The sequence below is a fragment of the Narcine bancroftii genome, chromosome 7 (genome assembly GCF_036971445.1).
Source record: "Narcine bancroftii isolate sNarBan1 chromosome 7, sNarBan1.hap1, whole genome shotgun sequence".
In the NCBI taxonomy this organism is placed as follows: Eukaryota; Metazoa; Chordata; class Chondrichthyes; order Torpediniformes; family Narcinidae; genus Narcine; species Narcine bancroftii.
Window position 1 is genome coordinate 57,141,916 of NC_091475.1, and position 18,343 is coordinate 57,160,258.

General features: G+C 34.7%; 1 protein-coding gene across 1 annotated transcript in view; it reads right to left on the bottom strand.

Annotated features, from left to right (window-relative positions):
- The window catches only part of eif2s3 (eukaryotic translation initiation factor 2, subunit 3 gamma), a 57,608-nt gene that overhangs the window by 21,130 nt on the left and 18,135 nt on the right, over window positions 1-18,343 (bottom strand). Inside the window, exons 5-7 of the mRNA XM_069890199.1 lie at window positions 7,537-7,631; window positions 4,207-4,365; window positions 694-828 (exon numbers count right to left, since the gene is read on the bottom strand). Of these exons, the coding sequence (XP_069746300.1) occupies window positions 694-828; window positions 4,207-4,365; window positions 7,537-7,631 (389 nt within the window). The remainder of the gene's footprint in view (window positions 1-693; window positions 829-4,206; window positions 4,366-7,536; window positions 7,632-18,343) is intronic.

Below are 18,343 nucleotides of genomic sequence, written 5' to 3' on the forward strand. Positions count from 1 at the left end.
TCCAAGTTCTGCTCCGTGTCACACACACACACATGGACTGCACATATATCAACGTCATTCTTCCACCATTACCAGGTCCAGTTCAACAACTCTATTCCCCAAGAGGTTTGTGTGCATCTTCACCAGAACTGCAATTGTTCAAAAAGGCACATTCACCACCATCTTCTAAAGTGTAATTAGGAATGCCCAGATACTGAAAAGTGCATGAATAAAAGGGCCCTTATTAAATGGCACAGACACCACAAAACTCACAGAATTTTTATCCATCGACAAAAAAAGTTCCATGATGTTTTCCATTTTACTGTGGCTCAGGTCACAGGCAATCCATCAACCAAAAGTAACTGGTTTTAAAATAGTGGCAATCAAGATTCATTATTGGCTGAAAGCCTGGCTACTTTTGCTTGCCTTCTTCGCTAGTCCAGGAATATTTTGGCCAACTGCAAAAACTTAATTCCCTATCCATGTGAAATCAGTCTGCTCAGCATATTGAGTGGATCATCTATTTTTCCACTGTAAGAGATGGTGAAGGTGCATCATTTATGGTCCACTTCAGTCATAGAAGCTAATCACATCACTCTGATGAGCCAAACAGGAGAAAAACAATATTGTGTTAATTGGTGCAGAAGTATGCACAAGATTAAAATACACTGAAAAACCAGTCAACATTTTAAAGTATAAATAAAATATGCTTACCAATCAACCTCGGTTCAGATACAAAGTCTCGGATGGGAACTGGAATCTTTTTCACAATATACTCGCATACTACTTCAATGTTATATTTCAGTTGTGCTGATATTGGAATAATTGGTGCTCCTTCTGCCACTGTACCTGCATATCAAAGCAAAAAAAAACTCTAGATTGTTGTTCATTTGAGCACTTCTTAGTAATTCAAAGTACTTTAACTTCAAATAGAAGCCTCTGTGCAACACACATTGCGAATCTCCAAGACAAATGCATTCTTCCTTGGTCTAAGGACAAATTACATTCACGTGTCCTTATTAATATACTACAGCATCAAGTCTTACTTACTCTTGTGTTCCAAACCCATGGTAGCAGCTTTCTTCCAAATGATATAATCATTGCAGAATGACTGTGAGTACAGTAGCAGATATATTTTGCTGTATCATACAATTGACCTCAAAATTAACTGAAGCAGTTGTGAAATATTTTAAGCCCTTGAGAGACGTTTAATAAATCACACGGACTTTGAAGGAAGATCTGCAGTCTGTACTATCAGTGCCACAAATAATGCTCAGGAAGGGAAAACTGGTCAACGCTTCCACAAATCCAAATTTCATCCAAGAAGCTTGATCAGCAAGACAATTAAAAACTGCCGTTACCAGCCTCACTGTCAAACACATTTGTAATACATCAACAGTACTCACTAAATTTGTCAAACCAGGTTATCACGCAACTAATGATGAAGTCTCGGTAAATAAATGAATGTCATTCTGAGTTTTACAAAAAAAAACCAAAGAATTAAATGAACAAGCTCTTGGATGATGTGTAAATAGCTTCTGGATATAACTGTGTATTTGGGCTGACCAATGGAACTAGAAAAGTATATGAAAGTCTTGTCAGCAAAATGCAACTAACACTACTGCAGGTTCAGCAGCACAGAAATTAAATTGGCTGAAATTTAAAGAAAGCTGAATTAGCCAAAACTTAAACTACATTGCAATAGGAATAACTATTTTTCATATTGAAGGGTAGCTGGTATTTGGATTTTGCTCTTCTCAATAAAAAAAAAACAAATGGCGTGGGTTTAAACAGACAGGATTGTGAGAAAAAGTGAAAAGATAAAATAAGGTAACCACTAAGATGAATGCAGGGGTTAGAGAACCCAAATTAAAATGCTCATATTTAATATGCAGGCAATGGGAAAGGCTGATCCTTGGCACATCACAGAGGACACATTTTCTGATAAAATGCTAGCTGTAGGAAACTTACTTTATAAAACAGTGAGATATAAATGATTGACAAAGTGATCAGCAGGTTTTACACTTATTAAATTCTTAAAACTGGAGCGGGACATTTTAGTAAAAATTACAGAAGGGACAAAGTTTCTTTGAATACATAACTGAATGTCAAGCAGGGAATTAAGAACATAGAACACAGCGCAGGAACAAGGCTTTCAATCCCCATGTTTGTGCTGAACATGATGTCCAAATCAAAATGCAAATATGTTGTATACACTTGATAGATATCAGAATCGAATTTATTGACCTGAACAGGTCACAAAATTTGTTTTTTTGCCACAAAATTATAGGTGCAAAATTGCTATTATCTACAGTTTTTTTTTAAATTAGTAAAATAAAAGGAAAAGTGAGGTAATATCAGTGGTTCATTTTTCATTCAAAAAACTAATGGTGGAGAAGCTGATTTTATACCATTCGACGTTAGTCTTCAGGCTCCCGAACCTCCTTCCTGATGGTAGAAGTGAGAAGAGGGCATGGGCTAGGTGGTGAGGGTCTTTGATGGCAGACACAGTTTTCTTAGGACACCTCTTCTTGTAGCTCTCCTTAATGGAGTGAAGACCAATGCCCATGATGGTGTTTGCTGAACTCACTATTCTATGTAGCATTATCCTGTCCTGTACATTAGCACCTCCATACCAGACAATGATGCAACCAGTCAGAATGCTCTCCATTGACAAAACTAAATCTCCCAACAAAGTACAGCCTTTGGCAAGCCTTCTTCATAATTTCATCGACATGGGGACCTCAGGATAGATCATCAGAGATGTTGACAACAATTCAAACTTCTTTACCCTTTCCATTGCTAACACCTCAATAATGACTAGTTTGTGTTCTTCTTCCTGAAGACCACCATCGGTTCCTTTGCTTTGCTAACACTGAGTGCACGGTTGTTGTGACTCACTTTTGTACGCTTCCACATTGCCATCTGTGATTCTGGTGTCATCGGCAAACTTACAGGCAGCATTTGAACTGTGCTATCATAGGTATAGAGCGAATAGAGCAGTGGGCTAAGCACACATCCTTGGGGTGCACCTGTGTTGATTGCCAGTGAGGAGCCACTGTTACCAATTCGCACTGGCTATGGTCTTCCGATGAGGAAGTCAAGGACCCAATTGCAGAGAGAGGTGCAGAGCCCTAGGTTTTGGAGCTTGATGACCAGTTCTGAGGGGATGATGGTTTTGAAAGTTGAGCTGTAATCAATGAAAAGCAGCCTGATGTACATGTTGCTGTTGTCTAGGTGATCCAGAACTGAGTGGAGAGCCAGTGATGTTGCATGGAGTGATTATGGTAGTAGGCAATTTGCAGTGGGTCCAGGTCTTGACTTAGATACTTAATTCTGGCTATGACCAACCACTCATCTCATTTCATCTCAGTCGACACGAGTTCTATTGGTCAATAATCATCAAAGCAATTCGTGGCTCTTCTTGGACACTGACGTGATTGATGCCCTTTTAAAGCAGGTGGGAACCGGTACATTGCCAGGCTTGCCATCAGGGTTTGATACCTTGTGAGGGTTCACCCTCTTGAAGGACGTTTTGGTGCTGGCCTCAGACAGATATCAGAGGATAAACAGCTTCTACATGGATTCTGATTGATACTCCTTTTCAGAGTATAAAAGTTGTTCAGCTCATCGGGTAATAAGCAATGACAGCCATTTATGATGTTACGCTTTGCCTTGTACGATCTAATAGCCTGAAGGCCATACCATAGCTGGCAAGTATCTGACTGATATTAGCCTGGGACGGAATGTACACAGTGACCAGGAAGATGGCGGAGAACTCCCTTGACACTTGATTGGCAGACATTCCAGTTGGGGGAGCAGGACTGGGACATCACCGTCACATTTGTGCTCTACGATGAATTGATGATGAAACAAGAGCTGCTGCCTTTGTCTTACCAGTCTGCACTGAAACCCCCAGGCTTTAGCACTTTGTCTGGAATAATCTGGTTCTGTCATGTCTCAGTGAAGCTCATCACATAGCATATCCAGATGTCCCTCTGCAGCAGAATACTACCTTCAAGTTTATCTTCTAAAGATTGTATGTTGTCCCTCCATCCCTTTATATTCATGTCATTTGAGAGGCCTCCAATCTTTTGATTCTATCTGCTTCCACCACTGCTCTTGGCAAAATATTTGCCCTGCACATCTCCCTTAAACTTCCTCTCCCTCATCTTAAGTGCAAGTGCTCTAGTAAAAGTAAAAAAGATCAATTTAAGAGGAACTTACCCTGAACAAAAGCAAGTATCTGTTCATGCTGTTCCTTAGCTTGACTTTCCTTTACAAGGTCAATCTTGTTTTGCAGAATCAGGATGTGTTTCAGTTTCATGATTTCAATAGCAGCGAGATGCTCTGAAGTCTGAGGCTGAGGACAAGATTCATTACCAGCTGAAGAAGAGAACAAATGTTTATGATACCACGTACCCACAATGTTTCATTTATTCACTACAGCATTTGACTAAATTTAAACTTAAGGGAAATGTTGGGTTGTCAGTCAGGTGAGTAAAACAAGAGTAGTCAAATGAACCATCATTGTACAATTATTACAAGTCTATACATGCCAGAAAATATTTAAGACATTAACATTTTTTAATACTCCAATCTAGCCAAAGGAGTCAAGCAACTTCCCTTATGGCCCTTGTGAGGTCATACAAACTGAAATACAACACGATGCCAACCATAGCAAGGCATCTGTAGCAGCACCCCGTTTGCAATGACTAATTGGGCAGCTCAAGATAGACCAGAATGATCATGGAAGTTTCCATTGCTGGCAAGATTTTGTAGCATTAGGCCAGAGTATTTACTCATTTAAAAACCATGAGGACAGCAGTGAGGAGATATTTACTCTCTGCACAAATTAAACAGAATCATTTATGTTATTCATGTTCAATATCTTGTGACTATCTAATTGGCCATCTTAAAATAATGTAATGAAGGCCCCCCCTCCCTCAATTGAAAAGTCAGTCTAGCCCAGCAGACCACCTCAAGGAGGGCTTGTTCACTCCAAAAGGAATTATTTTATTAAGCCCAATAGGAAATGTTAACATTTAAAAATGTTTACATTTAAAAAATTATTTTTGTCTCTGGGTACAGTGATCTGATATTTATTTTATACCTTCCAAGTCTGTGGATTAAATATCTTGGCTTTCTTTACACTGGTTTTAAATCAATAGACAACATGGGTTTTGCCAGGAAACAGATTACACATTCACTGCTGCCAATTCAGATGTGACATGATCGTTTAATGGAAAGTTTTCAAAAGTAATTTAATGCAGACTTCAATGATTCTTTCCATCACAAGAAATGTTCAACAAATCCACATTTCAAGTTAAGAGCTGATAGTCACAAAATAACAATGATCATTCTGATGTAATGGTGGAAAAAAAAACACAAGTGCTGAAAACATTACGTTTTTATGACATTATGCTCTTATCATGGACCTGAAATATTCTGTTTCTCTATTCACAGAATGTTGCTTGACCTGCTGGGTACTTCCTACACTGATCTCCTTACAGATCTTGACTGCAAGAAGGATAGATGGGGAAAATACTGTCAGGTGTGTCCAAGAAGGATTCCTGACACAGAATGTGAACTAGCAGCTGAGGGGCGAGGCCACACTGGATCTAGTACTGGTGAGGTGACAGACCCCTGGGTGGGGAAGCACTTCAGTGAGAGTGACCACAACAGCCTGAGCTTTAGCATAGTTATGGAAGGGAATGTTTTTGAACTGGGTAAGAGATAATTATGATTGGATTAGGCAGGAACAAGGGAGAGTAAATTGGGAACAGATGTTTTGAGGAGAAAGCACAGAATGAATGTAGAGGATGGTTAGGGACCACTTATGCAGGCTTCCTGGAGAGGTTTGTACCACTGAGACAGGGAAAAGATAGTAGGAAAAGTCAACTGTGGTTGACAAAACAGGAAAGTTAGCTAGTTAAAAGGAAGAAGGAAGCATTCATTAGATTTAGGAAGCAAAAAAAAAAACAGGAAGGGCTCCTGAGAATTATATGGTAGCCAGGAAGAAACTTAAGAAAAGACTTGGGGGAGCATGAAATAAAAGAAAAATTTGGACAGGTACATGGATAGAAGAGGTATGGAAGCCTATGGACTGGGTGCAGGTCAGTGGGACTAGGCAAAAAAAAAATTGGTTCAGCACAGATGAGAAAGGCCAAAGGGGCCTGTTTCTGTGATGTAATGTTCTATGTGGTCCCTTTGTTTAACAGGAAGAATCCTAGGCCACCAAGTCTAACTATTGGATAGGTTCTGAAGGATAGGATTTCTAAGCATTTGGTCTTCTCAGAGATATTCAGTGTGGCTTTGTGAAGGGAGCCTAATTGAGTTTTTTTTTAAAGAGGTACAAAAGAAATTGATGAAGGTAAAATGGTAGATGTGATACAAATTTTGACAAGGTCCCCCATGAGATACTATTTCAGAAAGCCACAAGAACCATGGAATCTTTGCTGTGAGGATTCAGAATTGGCTTGCCTGTAGAAAGAGTAGTGGATGGAAAGTATTCTGCCTAGAGGTCAGTGAATAGTGAAGCTTCCCTGGGATCTGTTTTGGGACCCTTACTCTTTGTGATTTTTTATAAATGACCTATAAGAAGCAGAAGGATGGGTCAGCAAGTTTGTGGATGACACAAAGGTTGAAGGAGTTGTGGATAGTGTTGAAGGTTGCCATAAGGATATAGACAGATGCAGAGTTGGGCAGAAAAGTGGCAGATGGAGTTCAATCCGGATAAGTGAGAGATGATGCATTTTGGAAGATCAAACTTGAAGGCTGAGTACAGGGTTAATGATTCATCCACCCAAGAGTGTAGATGAATAGAGGAACCTTGGGGTCGCTGCACAGGTTGATAGGATAGTTAAGAAGGTCTATGGGATAGTGGGCCTCATTAGTCAGGGGATTGAGTTCAAGAACTAAGAGATCATGTCGCAACTCTACAAATCTCTGGTGAGACTGCACTTAGAATATTGTGCTCAGTTCTGGTCACCTCATTATATGAAGGGAATGGAAGCAATGCAGAGTGTTGTGAAGAGATTTACCAAGATATTGCCTGGGAAAACAAGTCTGATGAGGCAAGGTTAGCTGAGCTATGGCTTTCCTCTTTGGAGCATAGAAGGATGAGAGATGACTTAATAGAGGTCTACAAGATTCTGAGAGGCACAGATAAGGTAGACAGCCTTTTTTCCCCCAAGGTAAGAGTAGCAAACATTAGAGGATATCTGTACAAATGGAAGGAAGGAAAGTTTAGGGGAGGGAGGTAAAGTGTTTTTTTTTTAAATACTCAGTTGTGGATGCCTGGACTGCCTTGCCAGGGGTGGTGGTGGAGGCTGAAATATTATGGCCATTTAAGAGTCACTGAATCAGGCACATAGATGAAAGAAAAATAAAGGGTTATGAGGTAGAAGGGTTTTTTAAAATTTTGGTAGGAATATACAAGTCGGCACAACATCTGTATTGTCATGTTCTACAGTATGTTCTTTGTTTCCAACACCTGCAACCTTTTATTTTCCACGTACTGATGCAAACATGTACCCAAGGTTAATCCCCAATTACCTATTAGAAGCAAAGCTGCATCCATGACTGCAGCTCCGTTCAACATGGTGGCCATCAAAATGTCATGCCCAGGACAATCCACAAAAGAAACGTGCCTATAAAGAAAGGGAAATAAACCACATCTTGACTTATTAGATTTTCCTCCTTTCTCTTTCACAATATCTTGACTTTTTTTTTAAATTTCTAAATTTTTTATTAAGTTTTACATAAGTAAACAGATATATACAGAAAATTTGTAAAATACGCATGTTAAATGTAAAGAAATCAAGAAAATTGTCTAATTCATAGACTACAAGGTAAAAGAACATTTTATAATTTTATCCTGAATATTATATATTTCCCCCCCCCATCTCTTGAACCCATTACCAAGCCGAAGTTTTATAATTAAAGTACATCTTGTTAGAAGATAGCTTTTATATTAAAACTAGAGGTTCTGAAAGTAGTTTAGGAAAGGTCCCTATAAATTTTGAAACCTTATGTCTAAGTTACTGGAAGAATAATGAATCTTTTCTAGATTGAAACAGGGTATAATATTCTTCAGCCACTGAGCATGGGTGGGCAGGGCAGCATCCTTCCATTTTAGTAATATCGCACGTCAATGAAAGGCTTAAATTCTGTTCCCAGGCAGGTTTAATTTTATCAAGAGGGACAGATCTTAAACCTGCCAATTTATCATAAATAACCTTTATGAGTGGGTTGTAAATTTTTAAAAAAATCACATATCAACAATATTTGTATCAGGTGCACCAGGAAAGTTAGATATCTGAGAGTAGAGAAAATGTCTGATTTTGCAAATATTTGAAAAAAGTGGGTATTTGGGAGGTTGAACATTTTATAAAGTTGTTCAAATGATGCTAATTATCAACAAAAAAGATCTTGAAAATATTTAATACCCAATCTATTCCATTCTTGAAATACAAAATAATGTAAGGAAGGTTCAAAAAAATGATTGGATAGAATGGGACTAGAAAGAGAGAAGCCATAAAATCCAAAATGTTTTCTGAACTGGGCCCATACCTTAAGTGGGCCTAACAACTGGATTATCAATAGATTTATTTAAAGAAAAAGCAAGTGACGATCCAAGAAAAGGTGGAATGGAGAGATTTTTAGCTGTCCACAACTCCATTGGACAGTCAAATCATTTATGAAAGTGCGTCCAAAACACAAGTTTGTGTATATTGACCGCCCAGTAATAAAATCAAAAATTGGGCAGTGCCATACCTCCATTTCATTTAGATTTCTGTAGGTGAACTTTATTTAATCGAAGTTGCTTACTCTTCCATATATAGGACAATATAATTGAATCTAATGAATCAAAACAAAATTTAGGAATAAAAATTTGTATAGTCTGAAAAAGATACAAGAATTTAGGCAAAATACTAATTTTGATAGAATTAATTTAGCTCAACAAATACATGCATAAAAAGTGCTGTTTCATCTGTTTTAACAAGGTAAGGAAACTTTCTTTAAAAATATACTTGTTTTCTTCTAACTGTAATACCTAAATAAGTAAATCGATCTTTCACAACCTTAAAAGGAAAGTTAGTATACACTGATGCAAGTATATTCACAGAGAAAAGTTTGCTTTTATGCAAATTTAGTTTGTACCCTGAAAACTGACTAAATTGAGTAAGTAATGGCAACATAGTTAGGTAGAAAGGTAATCAGGGCTTGATATGAGAAGCAAAAAATAATCTGCATAATTAGAAAATTTATGTTGCACTCCCTTCCTCCAAATCCCCAAGATGTCCTCGCAGCTTCAAAATGCAATTGCTAATGGTTCTATGGACAAATCAAAAAGTAAAGGACTTAGAAGACATCCTTGACGGGTTCCCGTTGGAGATTAAAAAGTTGGTGAGAATTGAAGCAGTGGGCCACAAATACAGTAATCTTAGCCATGTAATAAAACTTGGACCAAAATTTAAATTTTCTAACATCACAAATAATTAGCTCTACTCCAGATGATCAAAAGCTTTCTCCACATCTAAGGAAACATTCAGTAACTACACCTGAAGGCAAGTATAAAATGCCAAATAAGCGACATATATTGAAATAAGAGTAGCAATTTTTAATAAAGCTGGTTTGATCCTCGGATATAATTGATGGTAAAATATCTACAGGCCAAAACTTCAGCCAAAATTTTAACATCAACATTTAATAAAGAAATGGGCCTATAGGAGGAGCACTCAGTTGGATCTTTACCTTTCTTAAACAAATCAGACAACACAGAATTAAATAAGGTGAAAGCAAAGAATGATTTAAAAAATTCCACAGGAGGGAGGCGTGGGAAGACACCTCTCCCGACAGAATTGTTAAAAACCAGACATTAAAAAACTTTTTCAACAGTAAAAATTTAACAAGTTATAAGAAACATTATCAAAATTGTTAGCTAAAATGAGGAAAACTAAAACAGAGTGGAAAAAAAAGACTCAGAGACAGCAAGCAAGTTTGGAAGAGGTGAGGCCTACTTTGAATCGGAGCCTGGGGACTCGATTTCATCCAATCCATGCTGCCAGCGACAGCAACCGCACAGTGTACAACTGACTCTGGCCCTGACTCCCTAAAGAGACCCTTCTCCCGATCAAGAGGATCAAACGCGCATGCTCAGGACTTCGTGCATGTGCGCTACACAGAGTGTTTTCCATCCTGCGGTGGGGGTGGGGGGTGACCTCTCTCAATCCAGTGACCCTGGATCATTAAGAGAGGGGCCCAGAACTCTGGGGCAGATGGAGTTGTCATCTCCATCTCCGGAGGAGTAGGAAGGAGACAGCGCTGAAGGATTTGAAGAGGAAGATACAGTAATATATCAAGGTGGGCCTACTTCTAAGCAGTCAGAATGATTTCAGATTGGCTATTTGACTAAACAGATTGAGGCTATGTGTAAACAAATGAGTCAAGGCTTTTTGTCAATGAAACATCAACTATGAAAGCTGATGTGGCAAAAAAATGCAAGTGTAGTGGATAAAGTACAGGATAAAGTTAAGAAGATAGAAGAAGGACTTTATGATTGTCATGGTGAAGTTGAACAATGTAAAGAAAAAAATGAATATGATGGAGGATTCCTTTATTGGTTGGGAAATTCAAAGAAATTACTTAGAGAACGAGCCACAGAAATAATGTTAAAATTGTTGGACTCCTGGAAAATTTTGAAGATTATGGACCTAGTACAGTTTTTTCAAACATGGATTCCTGATGTTTTGGGAAAGGAGTATTTTCCGAATGGACTGGAATTAGAGCTCATCGAGCACTTAGAAAAAAAATCTCTTCCTGGTCAACCACCATGCTCTATTCTAATTAGATGTCTGTGTTATCAAGATAAATAAACAATTCTGCGTTTAGCAGTTCAGAATGCGAAAAAACATCAGGGTCCTTTGGTGGTTAAGTATAGTAGTGTTTTCTTTTATGCAGATTTAAGCCAAGTCATTATCAAATGCCGTAAAGCATTTAATCCGCCTGAAGCAGTTTTGTGGAAGAAACGTTATAAGTTTGCCTTCAGATATCGATATCCAGCCTTGTTAAAAGTTTTCTATGGAGAGTATCAAACCCAATTTTTTTTAGTGATGAAGCTGAAGGTCTCGTATTTTCTAATTCTTTGCCAGATAATAAACAACAAAGTCAAAAAGATTCTTTTCAGCAATTGAAAGGAAGAAGAATGGAGTGCAAAAAGTGAAACAGTGTAAATCAGCTGAAATTGATATTGATGATGATGAAGTTAACAGAGATTTAGAAGAAGCTGATCATACTTGAACTGTTTTATTTACTGTCTTTTAATATTGTACTGTTTGGGAGGGGTGATATTTGTTGCTTCTCCTTCCGAAGTCGTTAGTGACTTAGTGGCGTAGAGGGAGGTAATATTGTGGTACAGTATTTTTTTGTTGTTTTTATTGGGGGGAATAGAGTTCTTTCCTTTTGCTTTATTAAGGAGATGAACATTGTATATCAGTTAACTGTGGATTGGGATCACTACATGGAGTAAAGAGGTTTTAAGATTTAAATAAATAAGATGTCTAATTTAATATTTGCAACATTTAATGTTAATGGGCTCAATAACAGATTAAAAGGAAGAAAGTGTTGGCTTATATTAAAAAATGTAAAGTAGATATGACACTTTTTTTTCCACAATAAACTCATTTAACTGAAAAAGAACATTAGAAATTGAAAAGAGATTGGGTTGGCCAAGTTGTTGCTTTGTCATTTAAAGCAAGAGGAGTTGCTATTTTGATAAATAAGAAATTGTCATTTAAATTGGAATCTATAATTGAATTGGTTGGTAGACTTTTAATTGTAAATTATATAATTTATTTGGAATCTTGGACTCTTATGAATATTTATGCACCCAATGTGGATGATTAAAAATTTATACAAGATTCTTTCCTTACTTTGTCACAAGTATATGACAAAGTTATGATTAGAGGTGATTTCAATTGTGGCCTGGATCCATTGTTAGATAAATCTCCAAAAACAGTAACTAGAACTAAAATGGCAAAAAAAAAGTATTAACCTTAATGAAAGAAATTAATTTGGTTGATATGTAGAGAAAACTAAATCCTAAAGAAATTTTTCTTTCTATTCATTTCGATAGGATTCTTAGACTAGATTTAATTTTGTTATCGGCACAATTACAAGGTCAGACAGTATCTGCTGAGTATAAAACTAGAATTTTATCAGATCATTCTCTTTTATTAATAACAAATATAAGATCAGAAAAAGTGGACATTACATATCAATGGAGATTTAATTCTTTACTATTTAAAATGTTGAGTTTTGTAATTTTATGTAAGTTTTTGAAAATAAATGTAAATTCAGTTTACAGTAAGTTTATATTATGGGATGCTTTGAAAGCATATTTAAGAGATCAAATTATCAGTTATATTTCTAAAATTAAGAAAGGGAAATAGAATCCTTGAAGAAAAATTTACAACAGAATCAACAGAGTTAAAAAGATACAACTAGTTAATAAAAAATTACAGTATAATTCATTACAGACATAAATTTGAAAAATTACTACAAAGAACTAAAAAGTATTACGAGTTAGGGGAAAGGGCTCAAAGTTTTAGCTTGGCAATTAAAATCAGTCTAAGTTTTAAGAACGATAAATGCTACTAGAAGATTCAGAAATTATGTAAATACCTCGAGATAAATTATGTATTTAAGGAATTTTATAAAAAAATTATATACTTCTGAGGCCGTGAAAGATAAAGATGGATAATTTTTTTAATCTGATCTTCAATTGCCTTCATTAACTAATAAGGAAATTAAGGAATTGGAGACCCCTTTTACTCAAAAGGTCAGAAGCACTTAAATCAATGCCTAATGAAAATCTCCAGGTGAATATGGGTTGACAGCAGAGTTTTAAGAAATTTCAAGATTTATTGATACCTTTAATGATTGAGGTTCTTAAACAGCTATGGAAATTCATTCCTTACTGGATTCTTTTTCTCAAGCTATTATTAGTTATTCTTGAGAAAGATAGACACCCTTTGAAAGCAAGTTCTTATAGACCTATATCTTTGTTAAATGTTGATCATAAAATTGTAACGAACGTTCTAGCCAATAGACTGACAAGGCTTTTTACTTTCTTTGATTCATATAGATAAAGCTAGATTTATTAAAGACTGTTATTCTGCTGATAATATTACAAAGTTAATGTGTTTGATAAATATTTCGCAGGAGATATCTAACTGACCAATGGTTTTATCATTAGACACTGAAAAAGCATTTGATAGAGTGGAATGGGGATTTTTATTTAAAGTGTTGGAAAAATTTAAATTTGAACAAATATTTATTAGTTGGATTCAGGCAATAAATAAAAAGCCGATGGCTAGAGTTGTGACGAATGGGAAGATATCATCACTGCTTATATTGGAGAGGTCTACTAGACAGGGTTGCCCTTTGTCACCAGCATTGTTTGTACTGGCTAGTGAACCTTTGACTCAAATAATAAGACAAGATAGTAATATTAAAGGCATTAAAGTGAAATCTGATGAATTTAAAATTAATTTATTTGCGGATGATGTTTTAATTTATTTAACAGAACCAAAAGAATCTGAGATTTTTATATGACAGATTGGAACAATATGGAGTAATATCTGGTTATAAAATTAATTTGGAAAAAAATAAAATTATGCCATTACCCTTTGTAAGAATATTGTTAAATTTAAATCATCAGATCAAATTAAATATTTAGGTATTAAAAGTTGACAAAAATATTAATCATTTATCTTTGGCTTGGCTTCGCGGACGAAGATTTATGGAGGAGTAATGTCCACGTCAGCTGCAGGCTCGTTTGTGGCTGACAAGTCCGATGCGGGACTTTTATATGAATTATATGAATTAAATTATTTACCTTTATTTTATAAAATTAAGAATTATATAAATTAATGGAAAGATTTACCAATAACAATAATAGGTAGAGTTAATTGAATTAAAATAGATTACAATATATTTTTCAGTCTATCTCTTGTAAATTTCCTTAGAAATTTTTTTTTAATTTGAATTTTATAGTTAGGAAGTTTTTATGGAAAGATAAAATGCCAAGAGTATCTTTACAAAAAATGTGGAAGAATGATTTAGGAAGTTTACAACTTCCAAAGGCAGAAAGTTTGATTTGGCAAGTTGATTGGCATGGGCCTATATTGAATTAAATCGAATTAATGATAATAAGAGGGATCTATATATATATATATATATATATATTTATATTTATTTTTTTTAAATTTGAAGTTTTTATGTAAATTCACCAATTTTGATACATGTGATGGAAATATGCAATAAGGTAAAGTTTCTATGAAGACACCTTTGTATTAGAATAAACATTTTTCTTTTACGGTTAATAATCAATTTTTGAAAATATGGGATCAAAAAGGAATTAAATTTGTACAAGATTGTTATGAAGCAGGTTATTTTATTATTTTTCAAAGAATGAAGGAAAAATATGAAATACCATTAAATATTCTTTTTTGTTCTTGTCTTTTTTTTTGTTTTTTTTTAATTTTTTTTCACACCATAAATCACATTAGCCATGCTACACACTTTTTCTTTTTCACACATATACAGTGACTTTTTCTCCCCCCCCTCCCTCCTCCCAAGCCACCCCCCCACCCCCCCCATCCATTTTAGGTATACAATCTAGGTTACATTAAACCAGTCAGATAATGTTGTCATTCAACAAAAATACACCAGAAATTCTACTGAGTCCATTCTTTTCTTTCCTTCTCCTTCCATCAACTTAGGTAATGATTGTCCCCGGTAGGTTTTCGCTATTGTATTTAATGTAAAGCTCCCATATTTGTTCGAATATTTCAATATTATTTCTTAAACTATATGTAATTTTTTCTAATGGAATACATTTATTCATTTCTATATACCATTGTTGTATTTTCAGATTATCTTCCAATTTCCAAGTTGACATATACATTTTTTTGCTACGGCTAGGGCTATCTTAACAAATCTTTTTTGTGCATCCTCCAAATCAATTCCAAATTCTTTGTTTTTTATGTTACTTAGGAGAAAGATCTCTGGATTCTTTGGTATATTGTTTTCTGTTATTTTATTTAATATCTGATTGAGATCTTCCCAAAATTTTTCTACTTTCTCACATGTCCAGATTGCATGAATTGTTGTTCCCATTTCTTTTTTACATCGAAAACATCTATCAGATACTGTTGGGTCCCATTTATTTAACTTTTGAGGTGTAATGTATAGTCTGTGTAGCCAGTTATATTGTATCATACGTAGCCTCGTATTTATTGTATTTCTCATCGTTCCAGAACATAATTTCTCCCATGTTTCCTTTTTTATCTTTATATTTAAATCTTGTTCCCATTTTTGTTTAGTTTTACCATTTGTTTCCTCATTCTCCTTTTCTTGCAGTTTAATATACATATTTGTTATAAATCTTTTGATTAACATTGTATCTGTAATCACATATTCAAGGTTATTTCCCTCTGGCAAACTCAAATTGCTTCCTAATTTATCTTTCAAGTAGGATCTCAGTTGGTAATATGCCAGCGCTGTATCTCCAGTTATATTGTACTTATCTCTCATTTGTTCAAAGGATAAGAATCTACTTCCTGAAAAACAATTCTCTATTCTTTTAATCCCTTTTTTTTCCCCATTCTCTAAAGGAAAGGTTATCTATTGTAAAAGGGAGTAACTTATTTTGCGTCAATATTAGTTTTGGTAATTTATAATTTGTTATTTCTTTCTACATGAATCTTCTTCCAAATATTGAGGAGATGATGTAATACTGGAGAAGTTCTATGTTGTACCAATTTTTCATCCCATTTATATAATATGTGTTCAGGTATCTTTTCCCCTATTTTATCTAATTCTAATCTCGTCCAGTCTGGTTTCTTTTTTGTTCTTGTCAAGTTAGAGCTTTGTTAATAGATCAATTTGGGAATACGAGGAAGTTACACAGACAGATTAATTTTGAAATTTTAATTACAGATGGTAGAAAAAAAGATTTATATCAAAAATGTATGCATTATTACAGAATAAAATGTTTAAACCAGATTTACAAAAATCTAGGTTAAAATGGGAAAAAGATTTAGGAACAGAAATTACTCAGGAGGATTGAAGAAATTTGTGTAAAGATAGTATGACAAAAATAGTGAATGTAAGATATAGATTAGCTCATTATAATTTTATACATCAATTATATTTAAGTCCTGAGAAAATAATGAGATATAATTTACTTTCTATGGATTTATGTTTTAGATGCCAGAAAGAAAAAGGAACGTTTTTACATTCAACATGGCTCTGTGAAAAGGTGAAATATTTTTTGAAATGGGTTTAATGAACTTTTACAAAATATTTTAAAAGTTATATTCCCAATTGATGCATCAATAATTTTTCTAAGTAATATTAAAAAGATTTGTTTGGAATTAACATTAAATAAATTTAAAATAGCATTTTTGAAATTAGCTTTGACGAGAAAATGTATTTCAATTACTTGGAAAACCGATATAGTTGAATTTACTTTGATGGCATACAGAATTGAGATCTTGTATATCATTGGAAAAAAATAACAATTTACGAGATAATTATCTTTTTAAAAATCAGTTTGGAGTCCTTATTTGGATTATATGGGTTTAAGATTTGAATACTTCTGCCTTGGTGTGGTGGAAATGCCTCAATCCACGATTTTATCTATGTCATTATAGTTTACATCTCCTTTCTTCTTTTCAGAAGGGGTAGTTAGGGAGGCGTTTAGGGGTGGTTTTAGGTAAGCAGTATATAAAGGGGGAGGATTTACTGAGTGGGGGGGAATAAAGGTTTTTTTGTTATATGTCATGTATACTTACTAATATATATTTTGCATTAAGTGTTTATTAACTTTATATATTATGGCTTTTAAAATTTTAAATAATTTTCCAAAAAAAAAAAATCCACAGGAAACCTATCAGGACTTGGGGATTTTCCAGATTGCAAAGAAGAGATAGCCACAGTTATCTCTACTTGTGATATAGGTTCATCTAATCTCACTTTGTTATCTAAAGAAAGTGTGGGAATGTTGAAACAATTTTTAAAAATTATCCATCGAACTATTATCATTTTGAAATTCAGAAATGTAAAGTCAGAAATAAAAATTCCTGAATGTGTCATTAATCTTGGAGTGATCCAAAGAAACATTACCATCCTCCATTTTAATTTTTGTAATTTGTCATCTTGTTTCAAATCCTCTCAACTGATTAGCTAACAACTTACCAGATTTATCATCGTGAATATAAAACTCTTAATTTTCAAAAGTTGACATATATTAGGATGTGTTGAAAGGAGATCAAATTTAGTTTCAAGTTCCACTCACTTTTTATATGGTTCTGGATTTCTAACTTGAGCATATTGATGATCAATTTCTTTAATTTGATTACATAATTCCAAATCTTCTTTATTAGCCCTGCTTTTTGTATTCACAGTATAAGAGATATTTGCCCCCTAAGGAAGGCTTTCAAAGCATCCCAGACAATCAGGCTGGAGGTTTCCTAAAATGTATTTGTATTAAAGAGAAAGGTTATCTGCTCCTCCATAAATTTCACAAAAATCAATATCAGACAGTAAAGTCCAATTGAAATGCCAGTGTCTATTTATTTGAGGAAGATCAGAAAGAGTTATAGATAGTACAATATGGGGTTGATCAGATATGAATATACTCTTGTAATCACAAGAGCTAGTCAATGGAATTAGATGATTAGCAATAAGAAAATAATCAATCCTAGAAAAAGTATGAAGAACATGTGAAAAGAAAGAACATTCTCTCCTATTTAGACAAAGAAAACATCATACGTCAGAAATACCATAGGAAGGATTGAATAAATGAGGCAGACTTACTCACTATTGCAGTTGGGATAAAATCGATCCACACAGGATCGAACTATCAATTGAAATCTCCACCAAGTACATGAGTACAAGTTCAAATCAGATAAGGAAGAAAAAAAATTCAAAAAACCCCACATAATCCACATTGGGGGCATAAATATTAGCAAGAACCACCAATTTCCACAATTTCCCTGATACAATAATATAATGACTGTTAGTATCTGACATTACATTGTTAGATGTAAGGAATATTTTTGTTAATAAGAATCCAGCCCCCCACTCTAGCTTTTGACTGAAAAGTGAAGAAAAAATGCTGCCCCCTCCACGAACTATCAGAGCTACAAATGTGATTCTTCTTAAAAAGCAATTAGTACTTTAAGTTGTTTAAGATGAGGACTTTCCTTAAAAGGATGGTTCAAACCTTTGAAATTCCAACAAACAAAATTTAAAAGATTATTCGTTATTCATGGGTAGAGAAGTATCTTGA